Genomic DNA, 27,615 nt, shown 5'->3' with positions numbered 1-27,615 from the left:
CAAAACAATGATACTCATATATGTTAAGATGTTTTTAAATGAAGGCAGCTCAAACATGTCCTCTGTTGGGAAAACATCCCCTATAAGTTTAAGGTTTAAGTGACTTAAGTCTCTCACTTTCTTTGTTAGCATAGAAGCAGCACTAGATGGCAGACTTGATAAGTTGGATAACTTTCTGGAAAGTTGTTCACTTCCCTAAATATTTCAAAGGGAGAGATGTTTCACAGTATTGCTGGAGATCCTTTAATGATTTCTAAAGTGATGAATAATATACGGCAATGTCTCTCAGGTATTGTGACTCATAGAAACGATTAAGACAGATTAAAATGAATTTATTGGATAAATCAGCAGTTGAAAATCTTTGGTCATGTCTGCGTTTGAGTAAAGGAAGTATTTCAGTCAAATGCCTTGGTCTCTCAAAAGAAAGATACAAAAGATGTCATTGGGACGGTACCCTTTAAAGAGGTCCTATCACGTACCTTTGAGGTATTAGGCACACTTTAACACAAAGGTGTATTTTTTAAAGGATACCAGCATAGTAACCACTTTTTTTTAGTTTTTTTCTGAGAGTGACTTCTTAAAGGAGCAGTTCACTAAAAAGATCAAGCTTTAAAAGGGCAATAAACAATAAAACTTGTGGTGGAGTTTATCCAGACATAATGTAATATTCAAAACCACTTCAGTTACATATTTAAAACAATGTACCACTGTAAACCCATGAAAGAGCAAGCACTTTAAACAGGACAGTGAGAAGGCAACCAGGAGGGCAGCGATATGTAATCCCATTGTATGCTCTTTCCTCTCTATAATTGGCAAATTCCTGGCAAACAGACCCAGACAGCAGAGGTTAATTGTTTTTTAAGAATGGGCACCACAACAAATTATAAATCTGAAGCGTTGTGAGCCCTGTGTGTATTGGAGCTGTTTTTTGTAATCTCTTCTCGCACACGTTTCCACATCTGAAAGCCTCGAAACGACCAATACACATTACACATACTGTACATATTTGGATCAAAGCTTGGATTGTCATATGTGGTTTAGTAGAGTGAGTTATGAACAGGTGTGTTTGTCAGTGGACTACGATTTTCTAAGGTTAAACATCTCAAATGGACCTGGAGCAAAAGACACCAGGTTGTCAGCTACAAATAGAAAATTTAAAAATGAAATAAAAAACTTGGAAATCTGGACTGTGTGCAATGCATATAAATTGAAGGAAGGTCTATACAGTACACAGTATTGTCCTTACATACATATTTCTTTATTTATTTTATTAATATAGTTATATTCAGAGCAAATTACAGTATGTGCAGTTTGCAAGCAATAATGGAATCAATGTTTAATCAATAACGCATAGCCAAAAGTACCTGCATTATAATTTCCAGTCATCCAAATTTTTTGTTGTTGTTATTGTTAAAGGGTTCCTTAATTATAATTTCATAATCTTTTTGAAATTCAGTTTGTGTATAATGTTGCTGTTTGAGCATAAACAACATCTTACAAAGTTACAACGCTCAAAGTTAAATGCTAAGGGAGATATTTTCTAAAAGAACAGCTGGAAAACCTACAGTGAGCTTCTTCCTGGGATAGTACATCACAAACCCCAAAATTTACACAAACCCTGCCCTCGGGGACAAACAACAAAGGCTGATTTTTATGCTTTTATCAAGGACGTAAATAAAAAACAACTCTGTTTGGCTCCACTAGCCAGTTAGCTAAATGCTAATTCATCTGACAAACGCCCACCTGCAAACCTTCGAATGTTGGTGTTTGTTGGCGTTTGTGTGAACAGTGTAAATTATATTTTGATGGTCCTATAGCTACAGGCACGCTAAACATGATTCTGTGTTTTGATTGGCCCCTGTATTAAATCCATGGTTTGTCTTCGTAATGGGCTCATAATTCTGGTGACAGATCTTTGGCAACACTCCTTCTATAAAGACTAAACCAGTGGTTCTCAAACTGGGGTCCGGGGCCCCCAGCGGGGCCGCGAGATGGTGCCGGGGGGCCCCAGTTTTATTACATTTTATAAAAAATGATATTAAACCCATGATTTACTCACCCCCAAGCTGTCCGAGTTGCATATCGTTTTTCAGACAAACACATTTTCGAATATTTTAGAAAATGTTTTAGATCTTTCAGTTGATTAAATGTAATGTTATGGGGTCCACGACCTTCAAGTCCAAAAAAAGTGCGTCCATCCTTCACAAATTAATTCCAAACGGCTCCAGGATGATAAACAAAGGTCTTCTGAGGGTAATCAGCGCGGTGTTGTTGTAGAAATATCCATATTTAAAACTTTATTAACGTAAATAACTACCTTCCGGTAGCAGCGCCATCTTAGTCGTGTCCGCATTCAGGATGAGAGCTTACGCAGCCTACGGAGGCTACTCTGCTGCTGCTCTGTGCCCACGCCCTCCGAATTTGTCATACGTCACTAAGAAAAGTGCATACACTACGCTAATACTCTCTCCTGAATACAGAGGAGTTTAAGATGGCGGGGCTACCAGAAGCTAGTTATTTTCGTTAATAAAGTTTTACATTTAGATATTTCTACAACAACACAGCGCGGATTACCCTCAGAAGACCTTTGTTTATCATCCTGGAGCCGTTTGGATTTATTTTGTGAAGGATGGACGCACTATTTTTTGGACTTGAAGGTCGTGGACCCCGTAACATTACATTTAATCAACTGAAAGATCTAAAACATTTTCTAAAATATCCGAAAATGTGTTTGTCTGAAAAACGATGGACATGCAACTTGGACAGCTTGGGGGTGAGTAAATCAAGGGGTTTAATATCATTTTTGGCCGAACTATCCCTTTAAACTGAATAGGCGATATTGATGCCACTGTTTGCGATATACCAGGCACATGCAAATACCCGTAATGGTGAGGGGAGTGCTGTTTCCGAACAATGTGCAATTGCTGGTTATTGAATCGCAGTACACTTAACCAGCTAACCAATCTGGGCATATTACGTATTTTTCGAGGGAGGAGCTTCATAGAAACAAGAACTCAACGGCCCATTTTTCAGAGAATGCAAACAGCGTTGTAGAAAAAAGGTGAAATATGTTAAAAATAATGCGAAGCATGAACACGTTAGAGTGCACCCTATAAACACAATCAAACCTATATAAAAAAGCCGGTTTACCACCTCTTTATATTGGTACATATACAGTAGGGGGCTGCCCCAGTGACGGCTTTTTTTCTAACAGTGTATTTAATATTTTGTATTAACCAGTTAAATTACTGTATAATGCTTTCTATTTATATAGGACCAAGTTTGTTCACCAAAATCCTCCTTGAATCCACTGTCCACACAATCAGTCAGGGTTGTTAATACCAGTGCCGCTGGCTCAAGTGCTCTGGTATTACAGATATCTAAATATAACTCAGTCTACTGAAATGAAATGGAAGAACTTTCTCAAACAATAACACAGCAGAAAGCCTGGGATTATCCTCTAATAATGATGTAAGGGCTTTGTTAATCTCTGTCTGTGTACAGAGCCACAGCATGCTCAGATCTCATCTGTGACTGCATACAGGCCAACACCAGGATCTCTTACAATATAGGGCTGCTTGCACTATTGGGCAATTTCACACTCACATTTACCCTTTCCTGGGATTGTGCATCTACTTTGGGTGTTTATTGCTTTGATACTGGCATATTTGGCATGGTCTGGGTTAAAAATGGGCTGTACTAGATTTCTAGATGAATTGGATGAGTAAATCTCATTCAGTTTAATCTCATTTTTAGAGATCAGTTTTGTTTTTTAACTTGCGGGTGTCGTCATCCGATTATTTTCTGTTGATGATGACATTCTTTATATAACTTTGGATAGACAATGATAAATGCTCAGACACTTGCTTCTCAGAACTGGAACTGGTTTATTTGATAGAGCACAAGGCTCGTTTTCTGTTCAAATAAGCAAGTGATGAGTTATGAGTTAAAATAGATCTGATGAGATTGAATTCTCACTCGCAAGTCCAGACAAATAAACACTCAGCAGCAGAGCTCTGCCAGATCTTCCTTCTCATTTCGATGCAAATGCAATAAGGGCATTCGTTTTTTCATTCATGTCAGTCAGGACCTCATGAGACCAACGTATTGATGACATGAAGTTGGCTGCACAGATGTATTCAAATATGATAGAAGTAAATATAATCCACAAGTTTCCTGCGTCAAAAGTGCGCGCGTCTTCCGGTACGAAGTAAACAAGCAGGAAGCATAGCGGGACGTGATTAATTTGTCACTAAAGATATAGCGATCCAAACTTGCTAACGTCTAACGATGTGGGAACACAACCTCAACGAAATAAAAAAGGGTGAAATAACAGTACCCTCCGCAGTAGATGGTTGGGTACGGGTTATCCTGTGTTGGCTTCTTATCCACGAAGTGAAATGAGCACACACACAAGTGTTTTGGGGATGTTTTTAAGTTTAAAGTTCTTCAGACATATTCTTTTTGATTCGTCGTCTTTTGGGAGGTGATGGAAACTGTACAGTCATTGGCAGTCCGATTTAGTTTTAGGCTTATGTTCAAAACACTCACATTTAAGCCACTGACTGTTTATACCGGTTATACTGTATGTACAACCACGAACAGCACATGTTGTCCATGAGCTTCATAACAACATCTCTCATAAAGGTTTGCGAATTTAAATAGTAAAAAAATTATCCGAAAAACACCAAACCTATTCGCTATTACACCACACATAATACCATTAATATACTACTCCCACTGCCTCACCGGAAGTTTTACCCACTTTCATTTTTACAGTAACGCCCCCCGGAAACCTGTGGATAGGATTTTTGCTAATAAACTCACATTGGGGTTTTTACTTCCAAAACATGGTAACAATCACCTTACATTAATTTACACTGCCAGAAAAAATGGTAAAAAAAATGGTCACGAGCTGTCACTGGGGCAGTACCCTTTAAAAATAAACCTTTGTACCTAAAAAGTCCAAGCTACATACTGTATTGGTACCAAAGACATTATATTAACTCTTTCCCCGCCATTGACGAGTTATCTCGTCAATTAAGAGAAAACATTTGCATAAAAAACGTGTTCCTGATGATTTTTATGTTAATCTGCAATACCGTGATTATCCAATAAAAAATATGATTCCAAAACTTTATTTACTAATTTTAAACTCTTTGTATGTTTTGATAATCATTCTGAATCTGATCTCTAACAAATTTCCGTTAACACTTCACAATAATTCATTATTTAAGATTAGTTAATGTATTAACTTACCAGAATTACTTCAGCTTTTTTGCAAAAAAAAAGTATTTTTAAAGAAAAATACCCATATTTCAAGAGTTTATAAGCAGAGAAAAATATATAGATAGAATGAAACTTTTTTCCCTTTTTGTTTGTTTGTTTATTGTTTGTTTAAAAGCAGAGGCTCTTTTCTTTCATTTTATATTTGTATGTTTATATATTTTTAAAAGAAAATTTTCCTGGAAGGCATTTTGTGAAACTTTTGTGAAAATCACAAAAAATATTAGCGGGCAACTTTAAAAAAAATGGCTGGTGAGGAATAAGTTAATACATCAAAGTATCCCAAAGGTACATAACAGTAAAAATTATAAACACATCTGTACAAAAACGGTACATATTATGACGTTTTACTGCCCCAGTGACAGCTAGGGACCTTTTTTAACCATTTTTACAGCCAAACAAAGCACCATCCAGAAATCTTTAAGGGTATCTATGTGCGTTCCTTGAGAATGTAACATATTGCCTTTAGTAGTTTTATGGTGCACTTCAAAGTCTATTTGTTACCAAAGTGATGTTTGCACACATTGGCCGTCTTATGCTTGACTGGCGTTATACGCCAACGCTGCCATGTTCGGTGTTCACAAAGAGTTTTTTTCGAGCCGCTGTGACTCGCAGGCAACAGGTGCCCTTTATAGTCAGCACTCGGACGTAAAGTTGTTAATGCAGTTTACCTCGCTGTCTCAGTTTTAGCGAGAGCGCATATGTTAATGGATGCATGCAGGGCTGCGTTTGCTAAAAGAAAGTGTGGATCTAAAACAGGTGTGTGTATTATGACAGAAAGATACATTATCGAAATAAACTGCATTTGCATTTTGCAGTATGCATATTGTAACAACTGATTTTATTACTTATGTGAGACAGGTAGTTCATCATTTAGTAAGTTATCTCATATTGCATGTTATTCAATTTGTATGTATGTGTTAATGGGAGTGAGCTTTTGTGTATCTGTTGTGCAGCTGTTTGTGTTTTGCATGCAGATAGGGATCATTTGTGTAAACAGGCCTTTTCCTGGCATTATCAGTTGTGTATGCATGCTATCCTACAGTACGTGCCAAGCAACGTGTAACCGGTTTGTAAATGCCCTACAGGGGGAAAAAAAATCACAAACACATATTCACTTTTGTCAAAATATAGGCACCTGCATCTCAAACTGAAACCCTCAGTGCATCACTGCTGTGCACCGAACACATCAGCCCCAGATTTGTTTATAGACGCTGGCTGTTCCTCAGTGCCCATTTGCCTCATAGACAAAGCACTTCCCATGGTTTATCTGTTTAGATTTCAGCCCAATTGAATAAGCACGTTTCACATCATTCAACAAGGCAACCGATCAGAGCTTGTAAAACAGTGTTTCCAAATTGCATTTGATCTAAGCAGTCATGTAGTGTATCATCAAGAATGCTCAATGGATAAACAGCATAAGCTGCATGGGTTTATTCACACTATTAATGAGATTTATGAGGCTGCATTATTGGCTGAAATCTCTGCCCGGTATAAATATAACCCAATTTTAGCGGCGCAAAAAGTCATAAGTTTGATCCCAGGGAACACATTCACAATTAACCATTAATGATAATTGAAATATATTTAAATATATTTGTCATGTAGATCGCCTCTTATTCCCCAAACCACAGATCTCTCACTAAAATCTGCAGGTTTTCTTAAGGTGATCACATCTGTCGGCTAGTTTGGATTTCTTGCAGCTGCACATGTCCGTTCTCAACCTGATTTACTCTCTGTATAATCCCAGCCATAAATTGTTCCCGGGTCAACGCGAATCCAATATGAAATGTATTTAATCCCATAGAAATTGTCCCTAATCTCTTTGAAATTGGCCCTAATCCTTTAGGGACCAGTCTCAGAGATGATATTTTTTAGGTTCAGCCTGCAAATAGTCCCACCCCGCCCCACTGGTAGACTCATGTCACCAAGGTAACAGGCTGTCTATGTTGCCAGAGATGGTAGACCTTCAGCATGCATTTTGACCTTGAGCATGTGTTATAATCAAAGATTCGGGTCATGAGAATATTACTAGCGATGATGTTTGATCTAAAATATCTTGATACCATAGGTGTTTGCTTTTGATGCACCATTTAGAAAAATCCCTGATTTATTAAAAACACAGTTGTAATATTTATTTTACGGCATGTTTTAATAAAAGAAATGTCAATACAACAAAGAAAACTGAACTAGTCGAGACAGTGCCCATACAGAAACCCAGCATGGTTTTGGATGACCACCTCTCCAAAAAGTGGTAATTTTTGACATAATTTCAGTAAAACTTTTAGTCACACTATACCACTGTTTATTAACATAAGTAAATGCATTAGCTATCATGAATTATCAGTGATCAGTATAGTTTTATAGTCTTATTAATAAAGTCTGTTAATGTTTATTATAGTTGTGCGTTGGTCCTACGATGTAGGTTCCGCATCGGTTTTCATTTATACTTTTCCATCGTCGTCAGCGTCGACGTGCAAACACACCCACAGACCGCTAGTAGGCAGAAGAATGTGTTGAAGCATCGAAAATACAGTTTGGACCAAAAATAGCAGAATTACGACTTTATTCAGCATTGTCTTCTCTTCTGGCTCGAGCGTGAAGTCACGTGACTGTAGTGACGTGGCTGCCCCGTTCCTCAGACATGTTTGCTAAGTTTTTTTTTTTTTCAAACTTATAGCGTGCGTCTCCCCAGACTGTAAAGCTCGGGCGCACAAAAGAAAAGAAAAATAAAAGAAGCTGGGGCGGAACAAATAACAGGCAGCCGCATCGTACGTCAGCCGCGTCACTGACTTTATGCGGCGCCGCAGTCGGATGACGTCAAAGTACCGCGAGAGCTCTTCAAGAAATCTTACGGAGTAGTTTAATTTCGACTCGCTCTCGCTGTACTTTGTCATCATCTCTTTGTCAGTTCTTGCAGCGCAGAATGAGTCCAAGGTCCAAACACACAGAAGTTACACAGAGATCGTTGTATTCTTTATATAATTGGCTACATGTTTTGTCTATCAATATTTTCCATGAAGTCATTGGCTGATGGAGGAATGAGCGAGCGATTGGTAACATCTCTAAAGGACATCAAGTTTTCGACGTCGCTGTTTGGATTATCTATTATACTACCCAGGGTTACACTTTATTTTGATAGTCCACTTTAGACATTCCACTAACTATAAATAACTTTACAACTACATGTCAACTAACTTTCAATAATTTGCAACTATACGTCAACTAACTGTCATTAGAGTATTAGTAGACTGTAAGGGTTAGGGTTAGGGAAGAGGTTTGGGTTAGTGGAATAAGTTGACATGCACATGCAAAGATACTTCTAAACAGTTGAATGTCTGTTGAGATATCATCGCAATCAAGTGTTAGTAGATATTAAGCAGACAGTTTACTAATTATCTAAAGATTAGTAGATGATAAGTACTTGATAAGTAGTTGCAAAGTTACTTATAATCAGTAAAATGTCTAAAGTGGACTATCGAAATAAAGTGTTACCCTATTTTAAATACAAACTTTGAAGGCGGGTTCATGTGTTTAACGGAGTGTAATCTGATATACCCTTACATGTTAAGATGTAAATAGTCCTCAGATTGTATATTATATTGTATTACCAGACTTCATGCGAAATCTGATGTAAACAATAGACTATACATCTATATTTCACGGATTATACGCATTTGTGGACAAAAATGGTCATTGGAGGATTCACACATCTGAAACAGACTGGATTCGACTTGTGATCCCCACAAAGGTAAAAAGACTCATGTTTATTTTTGCATGTTGTCATTTGGACTTGTGTCATAAAATACTACATATGATGCTAGAACATCTGTATCTCAAAACGGCTTTACAGGGGGTATGGCTTAGCTAAATGAGATGTCAATGAGCCCTGTTGTCTCCCCCAGTTGGAAAGAAGAGTTTCTTTCATCTCGATTTTCTCGGTTTGAGTATTTCTGAGTTTCTGTATTCAAATGGCCACAACTTCTCCAAATCTTATCAGATTCAATGATGGCCCAGATCCGACTTGTGTCACTTCTTTCCGTGACTGGTCACATATTTCCTGAACTGGCGCATGCCTGTGGCGTAAACGCGTATGCGACAGGAGCCACTGTGAGCAAACTTTTGCGTTTTTACTCTTTAGACGAGAATGAGACGCTAGAGCGTTTTTAAGATTTCCACTCTGGAGGGGGGTTTCACTTTTTTGCGTTTTTAAGCCCCAAAAACTCTGTCACCGTGTAAATGAAACGCACATCCGATAAAATATTTTTACGTTTTCACCCTCCGTGTAAACAGGGCCTTAGATAAAGCATTAATGGTCCACTGTGTAGACTTTGAATTGCAACCAACAGCTCAGTCCACAGCTCACCCTTCCTTTCAAAACGCAAAGTGAAGCTACGGTAGCCACCACAGGACAAACACGTCATCGTCTGAGACAACGTATAGTCAGAAAACACGCTCTATATAACAGTTGGTCCGTTTAAGTCTGCTGTAAAAACATGCCGACGTGAAATGGTGTCTTCCGTGTAAGGGGAAAAAAGCTGGCAGTCGGTGTCCGCCTGCCGTTTTCAGCCCCGTTTAAAAGCTTTGGTGTGCACACACACCCTAAAACCTTATTTCAATCTTATTGAAAAGTGTTACCCGTTTTTCATCCAAATTAATTTTATGACCTCTGACTCGAACTGACAATGCCCATAATAGCACCAGGGATCATTGTCTCAGAGCTGTGTGCCAACCACTAGGCCGTGGCTCAGTGTAAAGTGGCAATTTATATGATGCTTTAGTTCATGACTCAGTCTTATAAAGCAATGTTCAACAGTGATTTAAAATGAAAAGAAGCTCGCCGAGCGCTGATCAAAGATACATTTATCCTGCTTTGAAAGTGTGCAAAATGTGAAACAATGTAAGATTGCGTACTTGGATGGAATTACGTGTCCATATATTTCATGGATATTGTGTGCAAGATAAAGTAAAAGTCTCTCTCTCTCTCGCTCTCTCTTTCCTCAATTTATTGTGCGTCTGACGTCAATACTAGCCTTTCATCAGCAGTGCCATTAATCATTGTGCTGCAGTAGTCACTGCCTCACTCATTTTCATTGTGTGTTTGTCGCTATGTTTCACTGCTCTTTTTATCCCACACTCACTTGTGTTCTCCATTCATTCCTCTTTATCTTTAATTGACTCTGTTTGGAATACTAGCGTACTACTCAGCATATACAGTACAGTACTCTGCCTACTATTTTTATATGCTGTATGAGAATGCAGTCGGTGTCCGCCTGCCGTTTTCAGCCCCGTTTAAAAGCTTTGTTGTGCACACACACCCTAAAACCTTATTTCAATCTTGTTGAAAAGTGTTACCCGTTTTTCATCAAAATTAATTTTATGACCTCTGACTCGAACTGACAATGCTCATAATAGCACCAGGGATCGTTGTCTCCACTTTTTTTGAAAATATGCTCATTTGCCAGCTCCCCCACAGTTAAACATTTGATTCTTACTGTTTTGGAATCCATTCAGCCGATCTCAGCTGAATGGATTCCAAAACAGTAAGAATAACATTTTTAACTCTTGGGGAGCTGGAAATTGAGCATATTTTCAAAAAAGTGGAATGTCCCTTTAAGTGCAAAAATTATCCAGAAAGTGTTATGTTGAGATTGGCCTGTTTTCCAGCAGTCTTTGCTTGCACAAGGCTTAAATAAAAATTAAGAACCAAATGCATTTAAGGCTCACGATGGGCTCTATCTTACACCCGGCGCAATGAAGCGCAATGCGCGACGCTAGTGTCTTTTGCTAGTTTCCACCCTGCGCAATTATCATTTTCAAGTTTAGCGCCACGTTGTTTAAATAGCAAATGCATTTGCGCACCCTTTTGCGCCCATGGGCGTTCTGGTCTGAAAACGAGGTGTGTTCAGGCGCATTGTTGGCGCGTTGCTATATTGAGGCAATTAAAATAGACTACGCCATTGACCAACAAAAACCTGGTCTAAAGTCTAAAGTCAATGGCGCAATATGTTTTTTTGTTATTTAAAGAGTGCATTAGTAATATACGCCTATAAACGGGATGACAACGCGGGTTTGCTTATCACAAACATGAATGCGCAGCAGCACAAAAACGCTTTTAAATATGAAAAATTAAAGGATTGAATGTAAAAGATTATTATTGAGTCTCTTTGACATAAATGAGGACTAATTATGAGATGTTAGATGGCACAAAGAGCTGCTTCACCTGCAGCCTGGTAAGTAAATAAATGCTTTGCTTTAAACAAATGCATCTGTTTTAAAATGTTTTTTTTTAAATGCTACCTCACAGATTTATTGTATATGATGACTCTGTGGATATGGTGAGATGAGAAACATTTTTAAGTAATGCTTAAAAAAACTGACGCTGTCCAAGTGCTAAAACGTGCAGAGAGCCGTTTGTAAATTCTTTATCTCCTGTTTGTTACAAATAAAGTATTTTTAGAGTACAAACCTTTTCTTACATACTTGTAAATTATTTTTTTATGATATTGGATAGCCATACATTTAAAGCAATTAAAAGCCTGCTTTTTTACTTCCATGACTAAAAGAAAACAGGTTTTAAAGTTTTTAATAAAAAAATTACAATTTCAATGCACGTGAAAAAGAACACAAATATTTAAAATTAATCCTAAACTGGGGATCTTCTTCCTCCGCTTAGTTTTTCGGTTTACAAAGTCCGTCATCTAAATAGATATTAGACAAAGCGCCAGCGCAACAGGCTTTTAACTCTTTCCCCGCCATTGACGAGATATCTCGTCAATTAAGAGAAAACACTTCCCCGTCAATGACGAGATTTTCCGTCTTTCCGCAATACCGCTATTATCCACCAGGTGGCGCCCTTCCGCAACTTTTTAAAACCGGAAGTATTGCCCTATGGCAAGCTGCTGCATGTCCGTGTCTGTTTTAAAGATCGCTCTGGATGGGATCTCTATGAAAAGTCCGTCACAAAAATTTAATTATTTTTGCTTTTTGCTCAAAATATGGTGTTTTTGCAGAAACCTACCCATATTCAAAAGCTGATTGCAAAAGAACCACTAAAGGTAGGATGAAAAGTTTTTTTTTTTTGAAAGCAGAGGATCTGTTCTTTCATTTGGTATATTGTATGTTTATTTATTTAAAGAAGAACATTTTCTGGAAGGCATTCAACTTTGGTGAAAATCATGAAAAACGCTGGCGCTGGCTGGCAACTTTTTTTAAAAACGCTGGCGGTGAAAGAGTTAAAGGGGATGAGAGCTGAGACTCTTATTGGTTTATTGCACATTACGCCCAAAATACTCCCATTACTCATTAAAAAACAGGACCAACCCTTTTCGACCATGCGCTCGGCGCAAAACCATTTTTCCCGACTTTAAATTTGCAAAAGTGGATTCGGACACGCCCATTTAGACGTTGTGCTGTGCGCTTTAGACAATGCGCTTAGGTCGTTAAAATAGAGCCCGATATGTCATTACCATGAGCTTTTATTATTCATCTATGCCTAGATAAATACAGTTTTTTTATTCTATGGCACCTTTAAATCCAGGGAATTCAATCACTCTGAAGGTCACCCTAACTCGGATCGTCATTCCAGACAGACATATCAACGTAATCTTCATCCACCTATCTATTACTGAAAATTGCCAGCAGTTCAATGACCTTTCTCCTTGTGTTTTATCAAACGCAGAATTTCTCTATTAAGTGTATTCAGGTGGTTTCAGTTCAGCGAATCATCTGCTCTTCGCACCCTGCACATGCAGGAACGTTATCAGCCTCATCAAATTAAATTTGTCCAGAGAGGAAATAAAGGACATCTGGCAACCTGATTCTGCTTGAGGTGGATCTGATAATAACCGTGCACAGAAATTGAGTGTGAATCCACGTGTTTATGTGTCCATATTAAACCGGTCAGTAGAATTTGAAGTACTTTACTTATTTTGTAAGCATTATGAACTGTATTACAGAATTGTAGATAGTAAGACCAGAAAAAAAATTGTTCATCCAAACATGAAAATAACTTTGTTAAACACAGAAAAATTATTTTATATTAAACATTTTATATATTAAAATTGTGAGACACATGAGAACCAGTAAGATTCAACATTATCGATGTTCCGCCATATTTATAAATGATTTCTTTAAGAAAGTAAATTGATCTTAGTTATATACATTCTTTAAACTTCTAGCTATTTTCTTTCCAACTTGAAAGTGTCTGACACACTTCCAATCTATCTTTTTTTTTAGCGTAGTGTATTTCTGTATAGTGTGAGAGCTGAATTGCTGTCTGTGTTGATTTATTGCATTCTGTGTTCAGTGGAGAAGTGACAGATTACAGCATTTCCATTACAAAGCCCAAACAGATTGGTTTAGATTCCCAGCCACTGCTATTGTGATTCAACACTTGTGGACTGTCACTAACCCTTGAGACAGCACTCAATCTGTGAGACAGACAGAAAAAGAGAGACTGCATGTTTATTATGTCACAATTCTCCCGTACTGCCTGCGGTCAAGTGATTCTCTAGCTTAAGGATTCACCTGATGTGACATTAGTGCAGAAAAACAAGGTTTATCTTGAGGTAGATGTTGACACAGTCTGGCTGTAAATATATGTGTCCACATGTGTCACGTCTGCTATGCTAGTGGGGTCCAACCTGGGGTCCGAGCCCCCCTTTAGCGGGGCGCCAGAGTATACGAGGGGGCACTTAATCCGATATGCTTTAAGAACAAGTAAAATGCATAAAATGTTCCACTAATAATTGTATTAAAATAGTAGTTAAAATATTCTCTTGCCAGCGTTTTAAAAAAAAGATGCAAACCAGCGGCAGCAAAAAATTAATTTTTGTGAATGACTTTTGATAGAGATCAGATTCAGAGCGATCCTCAAAAAATACACGGAGTATGAACTGTTTGCCCTTAGGGAATACTTTTGGTTTTTTTTAAGTTGGGTAAGAGCGACACCTGGTGGATAATAGCAGAAATTCTGATTGTCTGAAAAACTCGTCATTGGCAGGGAAAGGTTTTCTCTTAACCAGTTAACTCATCAATGGTGGGGAAAATTTAAAGAGAGTTAAAGAGTTAAAGAGCATAAACTTTAGGTGTTAAACTTTAAAACTGAATCCATGGTTTCTGATTCAGAACATATTATATTATTTCAAATATTAATACAAAATATTTTTAGTTTTTTCATTCTTCCATGTGATCCTGTTGGAAGGATACTAAACACATTGTCCCCAAACAAAGTCCCTAACATCATTGCATTTCAGCAACCTTTGTTGATCCTTTTTAATAAATCATTTCAATCACAATCTGTATGATTAAGCCTCAGTTGGTGGCACATTGGTAGCAGTGCAATGGTCACGGGTTTGATCCAAGGAAACACACATTCACTGCAAAAACATTAGTTTTAAGAAAACATTTTCTTAGTATTTGTTTTCTAGTTTTCAGTAAAAATATCTACAAATTCTTAAATTAAGATGCTTTTTCTTGATAAGCAAAATTACCCAAGAAAATAAGTCTAGTTTTTTAGACCAAAAATATAAAATTTAAGTGATCTTGTGCATAAAACAAGCAAAAAAAATCTGCCAATGGGGTAAGCAAAAAAAAAATCGTGAAAATTTTTCTTAAACACTAAATTCAAAATGTGCTTACCCCATTGGCAGTTTTTTTTTTTTTTTTTTGCTTGTTTTATGCACAAAATCACTTAAATTTGATTTCTTTGGCCTAAAAACTAGACTTATTTTCTTGGGTCGTTTTGCTCACCAAGACAAAGCATCTTCATTTAAAATTTTTTAGATATTTTTACTGAAAACAAGACAAAAATACCAAGCAGAAAGTCATTTTTTGCAGTGTGGTGATAAAGTTATAAAGTGTTTTGGATTAAAACGCTGCCAGATGTGTGAATGTGTCTGGATTATGAATGTGTCTAGACTCGGGACTGCGAGTAGTAAATCACGCTAGTTTTCAAGATATTTTTTTGTAATTTATGTCAAAAAAATATTTTTTTCTAAATTAAGTTCAATTCAAAATGAATTGTATTTCGTGTATTGTATTTCACATTTATCCGTACGACCACATTTGTAAATTTTTGTACGATTTGCTTTCCCCCCTGTGACGTTGCGGTTAGGGTTGGGCTTTAATAATTGATTTTTATAATAATCCTATGTTTTTCAACATTTTCAGATTCGCTTTGTACGCATTCATATGAATTAGCCAACTCGTAAAATGCAGGTACTGCATTCATGCGATGAATTTTTATAGTGCATGATACAACTTCTAATCCTTTCAGTAATATTTATTTGTATGTGTGATTATCCTTTACGAAAATTAACCATGGTTTTCCAAAGGTAATTAATACACCAAATCCATGGTTACTACAAAAATCATTGCTGTTCTTCTCTGTAATAAAAACATGCCATGACATTTTCGTAAGTATTACTCTGCTCTTTCCTTGTCATTCTCAAGGACCATAATGTCATTTGCACAGTCACTATCAGAGAGCACAATATATACAGTACCAGCAGTCTCATATCCATCCATTACAGTGAAGCCTGCTCAGATTAGCAGCAACCATATAGACGTTCCTGCGCCAGTGTCATGTGATGAGACCATTTCCCCTCTCAAGGTTGTCTTGGTGCCAAAGTCATTAAAGCAGCCCGTTTATTGACTCGCTCAGATAAAACCAGCGCTCTCATCGGTAAAGGACGATGAAACATACTCTCACAGTTCCCTTCTATCAGCTCTCGGAGTGCTGGAAAGGTAAACATGATCTTCTGGAGAGGCAAGTGCAGACAATGTGATGAGTCAACTGTCTGCTCGAGTCCATTTATTATAGAGACTGACCTTTTTGTTGGTCCCACTAGTACAGAGCACTCACATGCTATATTTTTCCAATCTTACCCTGATTTAGATTGCTTTATTACATGCTGTCTGGTATATGTCAATTGCAGCATTCGGTGGTCAGATATTTGTGTAATGTATAATTGCTTTAAGTAAAAGAGGATCAAACAGCTAGAGCTGCAGATTCCTACTGTACACTCCAAAAAATAAAGGTTCCTAAAAGTTCTTTGTTAGGCTTTATGGTGCCATAAACAACCATTAACTCTTTTCCTGCCATTGACGAGTTATCTCGTCAATTAAGAAAAAACATTTGCATGAAAAAATGTGTTCCTGATGAGTTATATTAATCTGTAATATCGCGCTTATCCACTAGATGGCGCTCTTACCCAATTTATTTAAAATATACTAAAATGATTTACTAATTTTAAACTCTGTGTATGTTTTGATAATCGTTCTGAATCTGATCTCTAACAAAATTCCTTCACCAAAATGCAATTATTTCAGCTTTCTGACAAAAAAAATTGTTAGAAAAACACCCATATTTACGAGTTTATAAGCAAAGAAAAAAATATATAGATAGGATGAAACTTTTTTCCGGTTTGTTTGTTTGTTTATTTGAAAGCAGAGGGTCTGTTTTTTCATTTGATATATTTGTATGTTTATATATTTTTAGAAGAAAATTTTCCTGGAAGATATTTGGTGAAACTTTTGTGAAAGTCACAATGGTGGCGGGTAACTTAAAAAAAAAAAAAGGCTGCCGGGAATGAGTTAAGTTCCGTCCAGACGCGTAACTGCGACAAGGCATGTGCGTCTGATAAAACTTTCTTTATCATATAATCTTACGTGTTGTAGTGACAAAATATTTGATTAATTTATTTGTGTTTGTGGCATGATATTCTTTTTTGTTCTATTTTGTTCCATTGAGTACGAATGTCTTTTTCGCGACAATGATTTAAAAATAAGAAAAAAAAGTCGTGCCACGGACATGATGAAAAACTATTTATAGAAATTCGTGCTGAGTGACACGAAAAAGATATTGTGCTCAAGGCACAAAGAATAGCTGAATTTCGTGCCATGAACACGAATAAATGTATCAAATATTTTGGGCCTATAACACGACTTGCTGTAAGATATGCTAGTTTATTCATGAATAAAAGATCATAAAAATGTTTTATTCATTTGTTAACTAAGATATTTTACATTGTTGCCTAATATTATTTAGCGAGTAAAATTATTGCATTTCCCTCCAATGATCAATATCGATAGGTCTAATAAACAGCCACGTAAAATAAAGCAATAAGCCCCAAGAAGCATTGGGTTACCAGTGCATTTTATAACAGCTAAGGGGCGTTGCCTAAAACCCCCTTAGCTGTTATAAAATGCACTGTAACCCCACTGCTTCACGGGGGTTATTGCGTTTATAAAACGGTTACTTCATATGCATAACTTTAGCAGAATTTCATAAAATAAAGCACAAATAAGCTGTAATTATATTAGTACAAATATTACTGTTCCGCCAAATAAAGTAGTTCCTCAGAATCAAGTGTTACTGAAACATTATTATCTTTAAATAAACATAAAATATAAGATGAAAGAACAGACCATCCGCTTTCAAAAAAAAAAAAAAAAAAAAAAAAAAACATTTCATCCTACCTTCATTTGTTCTCTTATCACCTCTCAGATTTTTTAGCTAAAAGTGGAGATAATTCCATTTATGTGAATAACTTTTATAAGAGATCAGATTCAGAGCCTGATCAAAACACGCTGTTTTTAGTATTGAGTGACTGCGTCAGAGATTAAGTTGGGTAAGATCGCCACCCAGATAGCGGAAATACGGATTTGATTTATAAACTTCTCAGAGAACGTTTTCTCTTTATTGATGAGATGCCTCAACAATATTTATTGACATTTATCTGGATATCGCCATAATTGTGCAATTGTAGAAAAATAAAAAATATGATTAAAGACTGTGGTGTTTATTTTCATAAATCAGTACGCAGCAACAGTGGCGCAGTGATACTTCTGTAATGCGGTCTGAATCGTGGGTTTACCGGGGTATTTTATCACGGCTTAGAACGCATTTCAACCAATCAGAATGAAGAACCAGAACTGCCCGTTTTATAAAGTGAAATAAACCTCCCTCTTAAGGGCTCGTTATAGTTGTGCGCAGGTCCTACGTCGTAGCCTCAACGGCGTAGGTTCTGCGTCGGTTTTCATTTATACTTTTGCGTTGTTGCAGACCGCTGGTAGGCAGTATCCACGCGTGTAACCACAGTAGCAGCGAGACCGTCAATGAAGAAGCAGCTTGGCAAGTTTAACCCACAAACGAAGGAGAAACAGCAACTTGTTGTGTATGATTTGAGAAGACCAGCAATGATGGTGAAGTAAATAAACAGCGACTTTTGCGGTTTGAGTTAAATCACTCCTCAACTTGGCCCATCTTTGTTTTCACCGTCGCAAACGGAAATACCTATGACACAGTTTTTTTTACCTGACGGGAAGGGTTCTGGTGGACCAATCACAGTGCTTGCGGTCCGCGAAGAACTGACGCGCTGTTAAAAATTTTGCGAGGTGCACGTCAGCCTACGGATAACCTACAGACGTAGAGCTTGCACACGACTATAAACTGGGCTTTATGATAGGAGACACATCAGCATTGTTGACTTGTACATGGAGTAATTTGTGACTAAACAATGTTTGTATTCTAATAGACATTTTGTTCATATGGTTGAACGTCTGAAACAAAAATAGCCTCCTAAATTTAGATTTTTTTTTGTTGACTGGTAAATGATGTCAGTCTGAGATATTAATAATACACTCGTCATGAGTGGGTAAATAGACCTCATCTCTTTGTCTCTCCTGCGCTGCCTATCTTATTTTAGACCTCCTGCTTTTATTCCCTCACTGGTTATGGTGTGTATGACGCGACTGCTTATAAATCTGCAGTGCTGAGTCACACTGCTGTCCTGTTTTGTAACCATCAGCCAACCTTGCCACTAATATATTGCCTGCCACTATCTGACTAAGTGACACAAATACTGTAAGAGGGAGACAGACATTCAATAATAAGCTGTTGGAGATGTTATATTGACATTTGAAGGCAGACTTTAAAATCTGAGCTCAGTTTGTGACATTGTTGATGCGTTCGGAAACCCCAATGGAGACATTTTTTGTGATTTGTGGGTATTTTTCTTCTTCTTTGAGATGTATAGAAGACTTAAAGGGATACTCCACTTTTTTGAAAATATACTCATTTTCCAGTTCCCCTAGAGTTAAACCTTACAGTTTTGGAAACCATTCAGCTTATCTCCGGGTCTGGCGCTACCACTTTTAGCATAGCTTAGCATAATCCATTGAATCTGATTAGACCATTAGCATCACCCTAAAAAAATAACCAAAGAGTTTGGATATTTTTCCTATTTAAAACTTGACACTTCTGTAGTTACCTTGTGTACTAAGACCGACAGAAAATTAAAAGTTGCAATTTTCTAGGCCGATATGGCTAGGAACTATCCTCTCATTCTGGTGTAATAATCAAGAACTTTGCTGCTGTAACATAGCTGCAAGCAGGCGTAGTGATATTAGGCACTGCCCGAAAATAGTCCCCTGCTATTGAAAGTTACTAAGGGTACTATTTTCAGGCGCTGCATAATATCACTAATGGTCTAATTCAATGGATTATGCTAAGCTATGCTAAAAGATCAGCTTAATGGATTTCAAAAAAGGTAAAAATCAAATGTTTAACTCTAGGGGAGCTGGAAAATGTGGAGTGTCCCTTTAAGCAAAGTTTTCCTTTCATTTTACAGAGATATCAAATGCATCTCATGTGCAATTTCTTATTTGGTAAGAGGAATAGGATGTAGTGTATGACTAAATAAGCGCAGCTTTGGCGAGCAAGCATTCATAAAAGAGGCAGTGATGTCATCGCATGGAGCGAGTGAGTAGGGGGGGGTTGCGCTTCACTAGCTCGCCCGCCCGCCCGCTCTTGCAGAACTGCCGAGAGCGCACACACGCTCAGAGTTACAGCAAGCTCTTCAGAGCAGGAAACCAGCACATCTAAACACAGAGGCTCGCGTGCATCCAGACACGCTCCGCACACACTGTCTGTCAGGGGCCGGACATCTCTGAACGCTGAGTGAGGCCAGCATGCCCTCCAGAAGCGTGGACTGTAATATCTCCACCCTCATCGCCTGTGCGGTGGACGTGGAAGTGTTCACCTATCAAGAGGTCAAGGTAGGGCAGGAACATCAAGCGTGACTGCATGTTTTTTTTAGGATATATGGATGAGTGTGAGTCTAGCTGATTTAGAGAGAGATTTAGGCGATGTTACTGGCTCATTCATCATTTTGAAGTACAAATAAAGAAGGGTTAAAATGTTTAGACTTGAGGGGGAACAGTAAATTCAGACTGGATGCTTTAAAATAAAGTACACAACATAAGATGTTTTAGTCATGTGAATTTGGTTTCAACTTTATCTCAGATGAAAATGTAATCCCCTCCAAAAAGAAGATTTGGTCTCTAACATTTGTCTTAAATTTAATATGCACAAATAAGACAATTGTTGACATTTAAGAGAATAAAGAGATGTAATACTAATATGTGACCCTGGACCCCAAACCCAGTCATAAGTAACACAGATAAATTTGTAGCAGTAGCAAACAATACATTATGCCAAAAAATCATTAGGAGAAAAATATAGATATTTTGTAAATTTAAATGTATTTATCATTAGTAATATGTGTTGCTAAGTACTTCATTTGGACAACTTTAAAGGAAAACAGCACCGTTTTTCAATATTTTACAATTTTCTTACCTTAACTTTTAATTAATACATACCTATCTTTTTTTCAATGCGTGCACTTTTAATCTTTGCACAGCGCCTCGTGAATGTATTAGCATTTAGCCTAGCCCCATTCATTCCTATGGCTCCAAACAGGGATGCATTTAGAAGCCACCAAACACCTCCATGTTTTCCCTATTTAAAGACTGTTACATGAGTAGTTACACGAGTGAGTATGGTGGCACAAAATAAAACTTTAGTTTGGAGCCATAGGAATGAATGGGTGGGGCTAGGCTAAATGCTAACACATTCAAGAAGCGCTGTACAAAGATTAAAAGTGCACGCATTGAAAAAACATACAGTAGGTATGTATTAATTCATTCAAGTTGATGTAAGAACATAGTAAAATATTGAAAAGCGGTCGGGCCGAGTACCAAAACACACTTGTAGCCAATCAGCAGTAAGGTGCGTGTCTACTAACCGACATCGTTGCCTGGGTTGCGTATGTGTGGGACGGGTCTATCAAAAGAAGGTCCAGATTCTATTGGGGTAGGGGCATGTATGTTTAGGTGATTTCAAATATCAACATTGGTGATTTTCTCAATATTTTCATTGTTTACACCCTCAGATTCCAGATTTTTCAAATAGTTGTATCTTCGCAAAATGTTGTCTAATCCTAACTGTGGGTTCACACCAGCCGCGTTTGAGGCGTCGAATTCGCGTCTACCGTGTCTAGTTTGCTGCTTGAACATTTTGAGTTTACTCGCTTCATTCGCGTGTGAAATTCTAATCATGGAGACATTTTCATGGAAATTCGCATCATGGGAGGGGTTAACGTGGCACATTTTCCCACCAAATTTCAAAATTTTCAACCAGCGCGTTTCCCACGACAACGCTCAATTTGCGCGAACGAGGCGGAATCGCGTCTACCGCACTGCACTAAATGCCTCATTCACGCTGCGAGACCTCCAGACGTCAACGTGTCTTCACATTGACTTAAAGGTGACATAGAATGCTTGAACGGGGTATTTATCCTTGTTCTGTGATGTGACATGTAGACAAAAAATTTTTTGTTTGGGTCTGTAATGCCTTAGAAGCTTCCTAAAAACCTCTCTCAGATAGCTCTATTAGGGTGGGGGATTTTAAACAAGTGGTTTTGCACCTATTTGGCTCCCCCTACTGGCTTAACTTGCAATCTCATTACTGATTGGCTGACTTTGCTGCCACTCAAAAAATGTAGCCAATTATTTTAAAGTGGAGGGGCAGTTAGATGCCTGTGATGTCATAAGCATCAGTTTTTCAGATTGGGCCGTTTTCTGGCTGACATTTCTAAAAGAGGAATTTCTATGAGACTGAGATGTTTAGAATGTCTAGAACTTTTTGTATGTTTGTGAATGCGGGTAGACTACCGTTATTCAACAAAGACAAGGTAAAAATGGTTTTTCATTCTCTGTCCCCTTTAACATTGAAATCACTCGCGCTTGATGCCTCAAACGCGGCTGGTGTGAACGCAGCATTACCAACCATACATCAATGGAAGAAGGCCTATTTCTTTTTTCTTCTTTTTTTGATAATGTATAAATCTCTTTTTTTTTTTAAATACCCTTATGGTTTTGTAGTCCAGGGGGCGTATTACAGAAAAGTCCTAACTTTAAAATCTTATCTTAACTGTTTGGTAACCATGGTAATTTCAGTTAGGACCTCATTTAAGACAAAAGCTATTACAGAATGATGTTCCTAAATGCATTATCTTATCTTAACTGCAGATAGGAAAGCGGTATTACAGAAGCATCCTAACTTGACAAAACATCCTAAAAACAGTCTTAACTTTAGGGTAACCTCACACGTGTCCTAACTTAAAACTTTAATGAGAGCCAGCTGAAACAATCACATTATGATAGAGCTGCGGGAGAATACAGTACACACTTGACTCAGCATCTATTTCTTGTCATGTCTCTATCAAATGTTGAAATGTACAATAGTATCCTAGCACTTAGGAAGAATAATTTTTTTAATTTTTGTAAGTCACATTTGCTAAATGTTTAAATTGAATGGTAACTGATAGATGATGTGCTAAAACACTAATACAGAAAGACACAGACTATGATTACTATGAATTTAATAAAATGTATTTTTCTGGCCCATTGAAATTAAAAGGACAATTCTTTTGTTTACTGTAGCAGCAGCTCACGCATTGCTGGTTGCTTGGTAACAGACATGACAGTTGATAGCCGAACATGATTAAGCGATTTGGGATTTCCTAACTAGAGATGAGATAAGATTTGGTGAAATAAGATGAGAATCCTAAATCAATTTAAGATTTGCTTCTGTAATATGAATTTGTGAAAAATCTTAACTTAACACATCATATCTTAAGTTAATACCTAAGATAGAATGTTTCTGTAATACGCCCCCAGGGTTACATATTATGACTAGAATTTGTTAAGAAATGAGTCCATATAAAAATCTTTCAATGAAATTTGAGATCAGTTTGATATATTGTTGAGAGATTTTTTTCTAAAACACTTCTGAGAAACGTGAGATCACCAGTTTCTCTTTCGTCCAAAAAACTTTATTTATTCAATATAAATGATCATTGCTGTTTAGGATGATCATTGCTGTGCTTTTATTTTGTCCTGTGTGATCTCAGATAAAGACTTTGTAAAGCTTGTGAACTAAAACCTTGTGCTCTACTGTAATAACAGAGGAACGTTTCATCTCGTGTCTTTCGAGTGAATGTTCTTGTAAACTGGCCTCTTTAAATGATTTTCTGTCGAATGTTTTGCTGCTACCCGCTGGTTATATTGCACTCAGAGGTATTTGTCTGTGAGCAGGTATGCAATGAGTCACACTGTTGTTGTGACAGCTCTTTCATTCACACTACACACCATTCATTAGGAAAAATCACTTTCTTCGCGGTGCATCATTTTTCTGCCCCTCTCCCCATCTTTCTCTGAATTCTGTGATGCTCGCATCTTCCTGTCCAGACCTTCAGGGTCGTTATTGATGTCACATGCTTTACTTGGATTGGTGTTTACGTTCAAGCTCTAATGGTTCACGTCTGGGAGCAGTAAAATGTCCTTGTATAATACCTTCGTGGCCAAATCTGGTGGAGCCCGAGAGATCTTTGGTGTATTTTGTCACCTGACAGCATAGCGACTATGTTTGGTATTTTACTGTAAAATGTAAGGAATGTTTTCAAAGATCCATCTGTCTGGAGAAGAGGGAATAGAAATAGAAAGGAATTTTTGTCATCATGGAAGCATTTACAAAGGAAAAATCCACGTCTGTAATGTTTTTCAGAGCGGATCTAGAATGGGACTTGGTTACATTAGGATTTTATTGAATTTTATACAACTATTCAAAATGACTTACAGCGAGGATGTGTTTTTTGTGTAACTTAAATAATGTGAACCAATGAGTTGTTTACAACACAACCAAGATATTTCTATGCAACAAGGTATGAGACACTCCCTGATTGGCTAATTGAGAGGACCAGGAGAATTACCGTTGGGCCGGTCTGTTTTTTGGTTGCTGTACTTGAATGATACCAGTGGTTGCTCGTGACTGCTCTTCAGAGAGTCGCAAATTCAAAATATGTGTTGGAGTGTCATGTGTTTTGCTCGTGTTTCAAAATTTGTGAACATGTGAACCATGTGCACAAGGTGTTTTGTCAAAATAAGTGCCTGTTGCACATGCGTCTAAACCGTTTATGATAAAAGAGACACTCACGTTCACAAAATACAAACAAGACACTCCCTTACCGGTAAACTCTGATTACGCATGAGATTATGCGATTATCTGGCAACCGTGAGCGTCTCTTTTATCATAAACCCTTGAGACGCATCTGCAGCAGGCACTTATTTTGACAAGACACGTGATGCACATAGGATCACTCGATGCGCAGAACACATATTTAAAAATTACGAAACACACATATGACGGGCTACATGCATGTTGTGACGAACTTCGCATCGTGCGCCCTGGAAAAAATAAGTCACCGGCCGCTACTCCCCATAAGCATCACTGCTAATGATTATAATAAGAACATGCAGTGTTTTCATCCTCCCTGTTTCTTGTCCTGCCTCTCAAGTTTCCCAGTCTGTGCCGTGACTGGAGCTCAATTCCTAATGCTGAGTAAAAGCAGGAAGAGCGGCAGGTCTTCTGTGCTTTTCACATTTATTTGCTCCTCGCAGGGAATGTTGCAAGTCAGAAGGTCACTTTCATTTTTTCTGTGTGTCACGGAGGTGACCTGCTTCTTCTAATAACAGTGCGGACATCTTATACTCTTCAGCAAAGACTTAATTTCCTGTCATAACGGTTCAACGAATAGTCATCCAAATATTAGATCAGTACTTTTCCGTCCTTTGCAGACTGAGGGAACTATCAAGAAGCATTTGATTGTCCACTGCTTGTTAGTGCCAGACTCTTGAAATAGATTGCGGTTTAATGTTGGCCATTATCTTATGTTGCAAAATGAGATCATTCTCTTTTGTCATGCCAGAGACTATCAAATCACAGACCAATTTGTTTTACTCGTGATTTGAGTCTTCTCATCTGGAATCTTCAGACTGCAAGGATCAGTCACGGTTTATTATTATTAAACCCTGGGATGTATACTTTAGTAATATCTCAGTTTTTTCTCTTAGATATAATGAAAATAGTTACAGAGTGTAAAATAAAACTTTCGCTTATTTATTCTCTTCTCAGGCTACTTTAAAGCGGACATTTCACAAGACTTTTAATAAAAGTAAAATAAACCTTACCGTCCCCAGAGTACGTATGTGAAGTCCTATCTCAAAATACCATATAGATAATTTATTATAGCATGTTAAAATTGCCACTTTGTAGATGTGAGAAAAAATGTGCCATGCCGGTTTTGGGTGTGTCCTTTAAAATGCAAATGAGCTGATCTCTGCACTAAATGGCAGTGCCTTGGTTAAATACTGCAGATTAAGGGGCAGTATTAAGATGATCCCCTTCTGACATCACAAAGGGAGTCAAATGTCAATTACCTATTTTTTCACATGCTTGCAGAGAATGGTTTACCAAAACTAAATTACTGGGTTATTCTTTGACATATAAAAGCAATCAAGAAGGCAAAAGCATCAAATTGTTTTGTTTAAATGGACAACGAGCTAGGTTTTTTAATACAAGTTAACCTTTAAGCGTCAAAATTTAGTAAACTTTGTCAGAGAAGCGTTAATAAACAGCACAAACACAGTCCTGTAGGCTGCGATTATTGTTTTGGCAGCCCAGTCTCACGAAATTACGTACCTATAGTCACGTAAATTTTTGATTCTTTTTCATGATACTATCACGAATTTCTGTTTACGTCATTGTCACGTATTGGTAACTGTTTTGTCCTATTTTCTTACCATTGTCGTTTCGGTTTAGGGTTAGATTTACATAAAATGACATCCTTACCCAACCCTAACGCCAGGCAACAATGATTTAAAAATCAGAAAATATAAAAAAATAAATCTGAAAAAAATAGTATAAACCAATAATTAAAGTGACATCCTAATGCAAACACCAAATCTAACCCTAAACCGAAGCAAAAATGGTTTGAAAATAGGAAAAAGCAGCTTAGTTACCAATACGTGACAATGACATGTAAACCGAAATTCGTGATATGGTCACTAATAAAACGCGGAAATTCGTGACAGTATTACGAAAAAGAATCTAAAATTTACGTGACTATAGACGATTTCAGCAGTAACAACATAAACACGTGGCTTTAGTGGTCATCACGTATCTTCCGGTAAACTCTGCGAAGAATGAATAACAACAAAGTCCTTTTAAAGTAGTTATTTATATAACAAGCAAAATAAACAACACGTAGATTACATAGGAACCCAAAACATTTGTTATTTTCAACTAGGTATTTGTTTAAGAATTCAGTTTCAGCAACTAGTCACACCATTAAACAAAACAGAAACCACAAGTAAAGTTCGGACCAGACGCTTATCGCGTCACCGCACGTGCGGCCGAAGAAACGGTCTAAAGGTACGTATTTTCGTGAGACTGGGTAATGTTTTGTCTATACTCATGAATGCCTATAGACTGAATTAACACATCCGCATGACATCACCATTATTACACATTTGAGTTTATGTAGTTTACACAGACACAGCACAGGTGTCGTTATCAAAAACTTGCACTTGGAAACCCATCTTCAAAAGTTTGTCGACCCCGAAACGTCATTTTCATTTAAACATACTGCCAAAATGTTTCAAAACTTTCCCTGTTTTAGTTAGAAACCATTGTTTTGGCCCACCAGAAATCTTGCTACATGTTATAACTCTTTCCACGTCAGCGTTTAAAAAAAAGTTGCCAGCCAGCGCCAGCATTTTTCATGATTTTCACAAAAGTTTAATGCCTTCCAGAAGATGGTCTTCTTTAAATATATAAACAAACAATATATCAAATGAAAGAACAGACCCTCTGCTTTCAAACAAAAAAAAAAAACGTTTCATCCTTCCTTCATTAGTTCTCTTTTTATCACCTCTCAAATAAGGGTATAGGTTTCTTCAAAAACACCCAATTTTGAACAAAAAGCTGAGATAATTCAATTTTTGTGAAGGACTTTTGATAGAGATCAGAAGCAGAACGATCTTTAAAACATACACAGAGTTCTTTCTCTTTCACGTGAGGCGCTACTTCTGGGTTGTATAAGTTGTGGAAGTGCGTCATTGGCAGGGAAGCGTTTTCTCTTA

The 27,615-nt window shown here is 37.4% G+C and overlaps 1 protein-coding gene across 2 annotated transcripts in view; it reads left to right on the top strand.

Moving 5' to 3' along the window:
• Positions 1–27,615, top strand: part of rcan2 (regulator of calcineurin 2) — a 79,260-nt gene that overhangs the window by 21,112 nt on the left and 30,533 nt on the right. Inside the window, exon 1 of one of the 2 annotated variants that reach the window (XM_065256199.2) lies at positions 20,098–20,349. The exons of the other annotated variant lie outside the window; for it this stretch is intronic. Coding sequence (XP_065112271.1) covers positions 20,263–20,349 — 87 coding nt within the window. The 5' untranslated portion in view covers positions 20,098–20,262. Of the gene's footprint in view, positions 1–20,097; positions 20,350–27,615 lie in introns of those variants that run through there. 2 annotated transcript variants of the gene reach the window in all.

This window comes from Paramisgurnus dabryanus, chromosome 12, assembly GCF_030506205.2.
Source record: "Paramisgurnus dabryanus chromosome 12, PD_genome_1.1, whole genome shotgun sequence".
Classification (NCBI taxonomy): Eukaryota; Metazoa; Chordata; class Actinopteri; order Cypriniformes; family Cobitidae; genus Paramisgurnus; species Paramisgurnus dabryanus.
The sequence above is the reverse complement of the archived record's forward strand: the minus strand, read 5'-3'. Positions and strand labels throughout refer to the sequence as shown.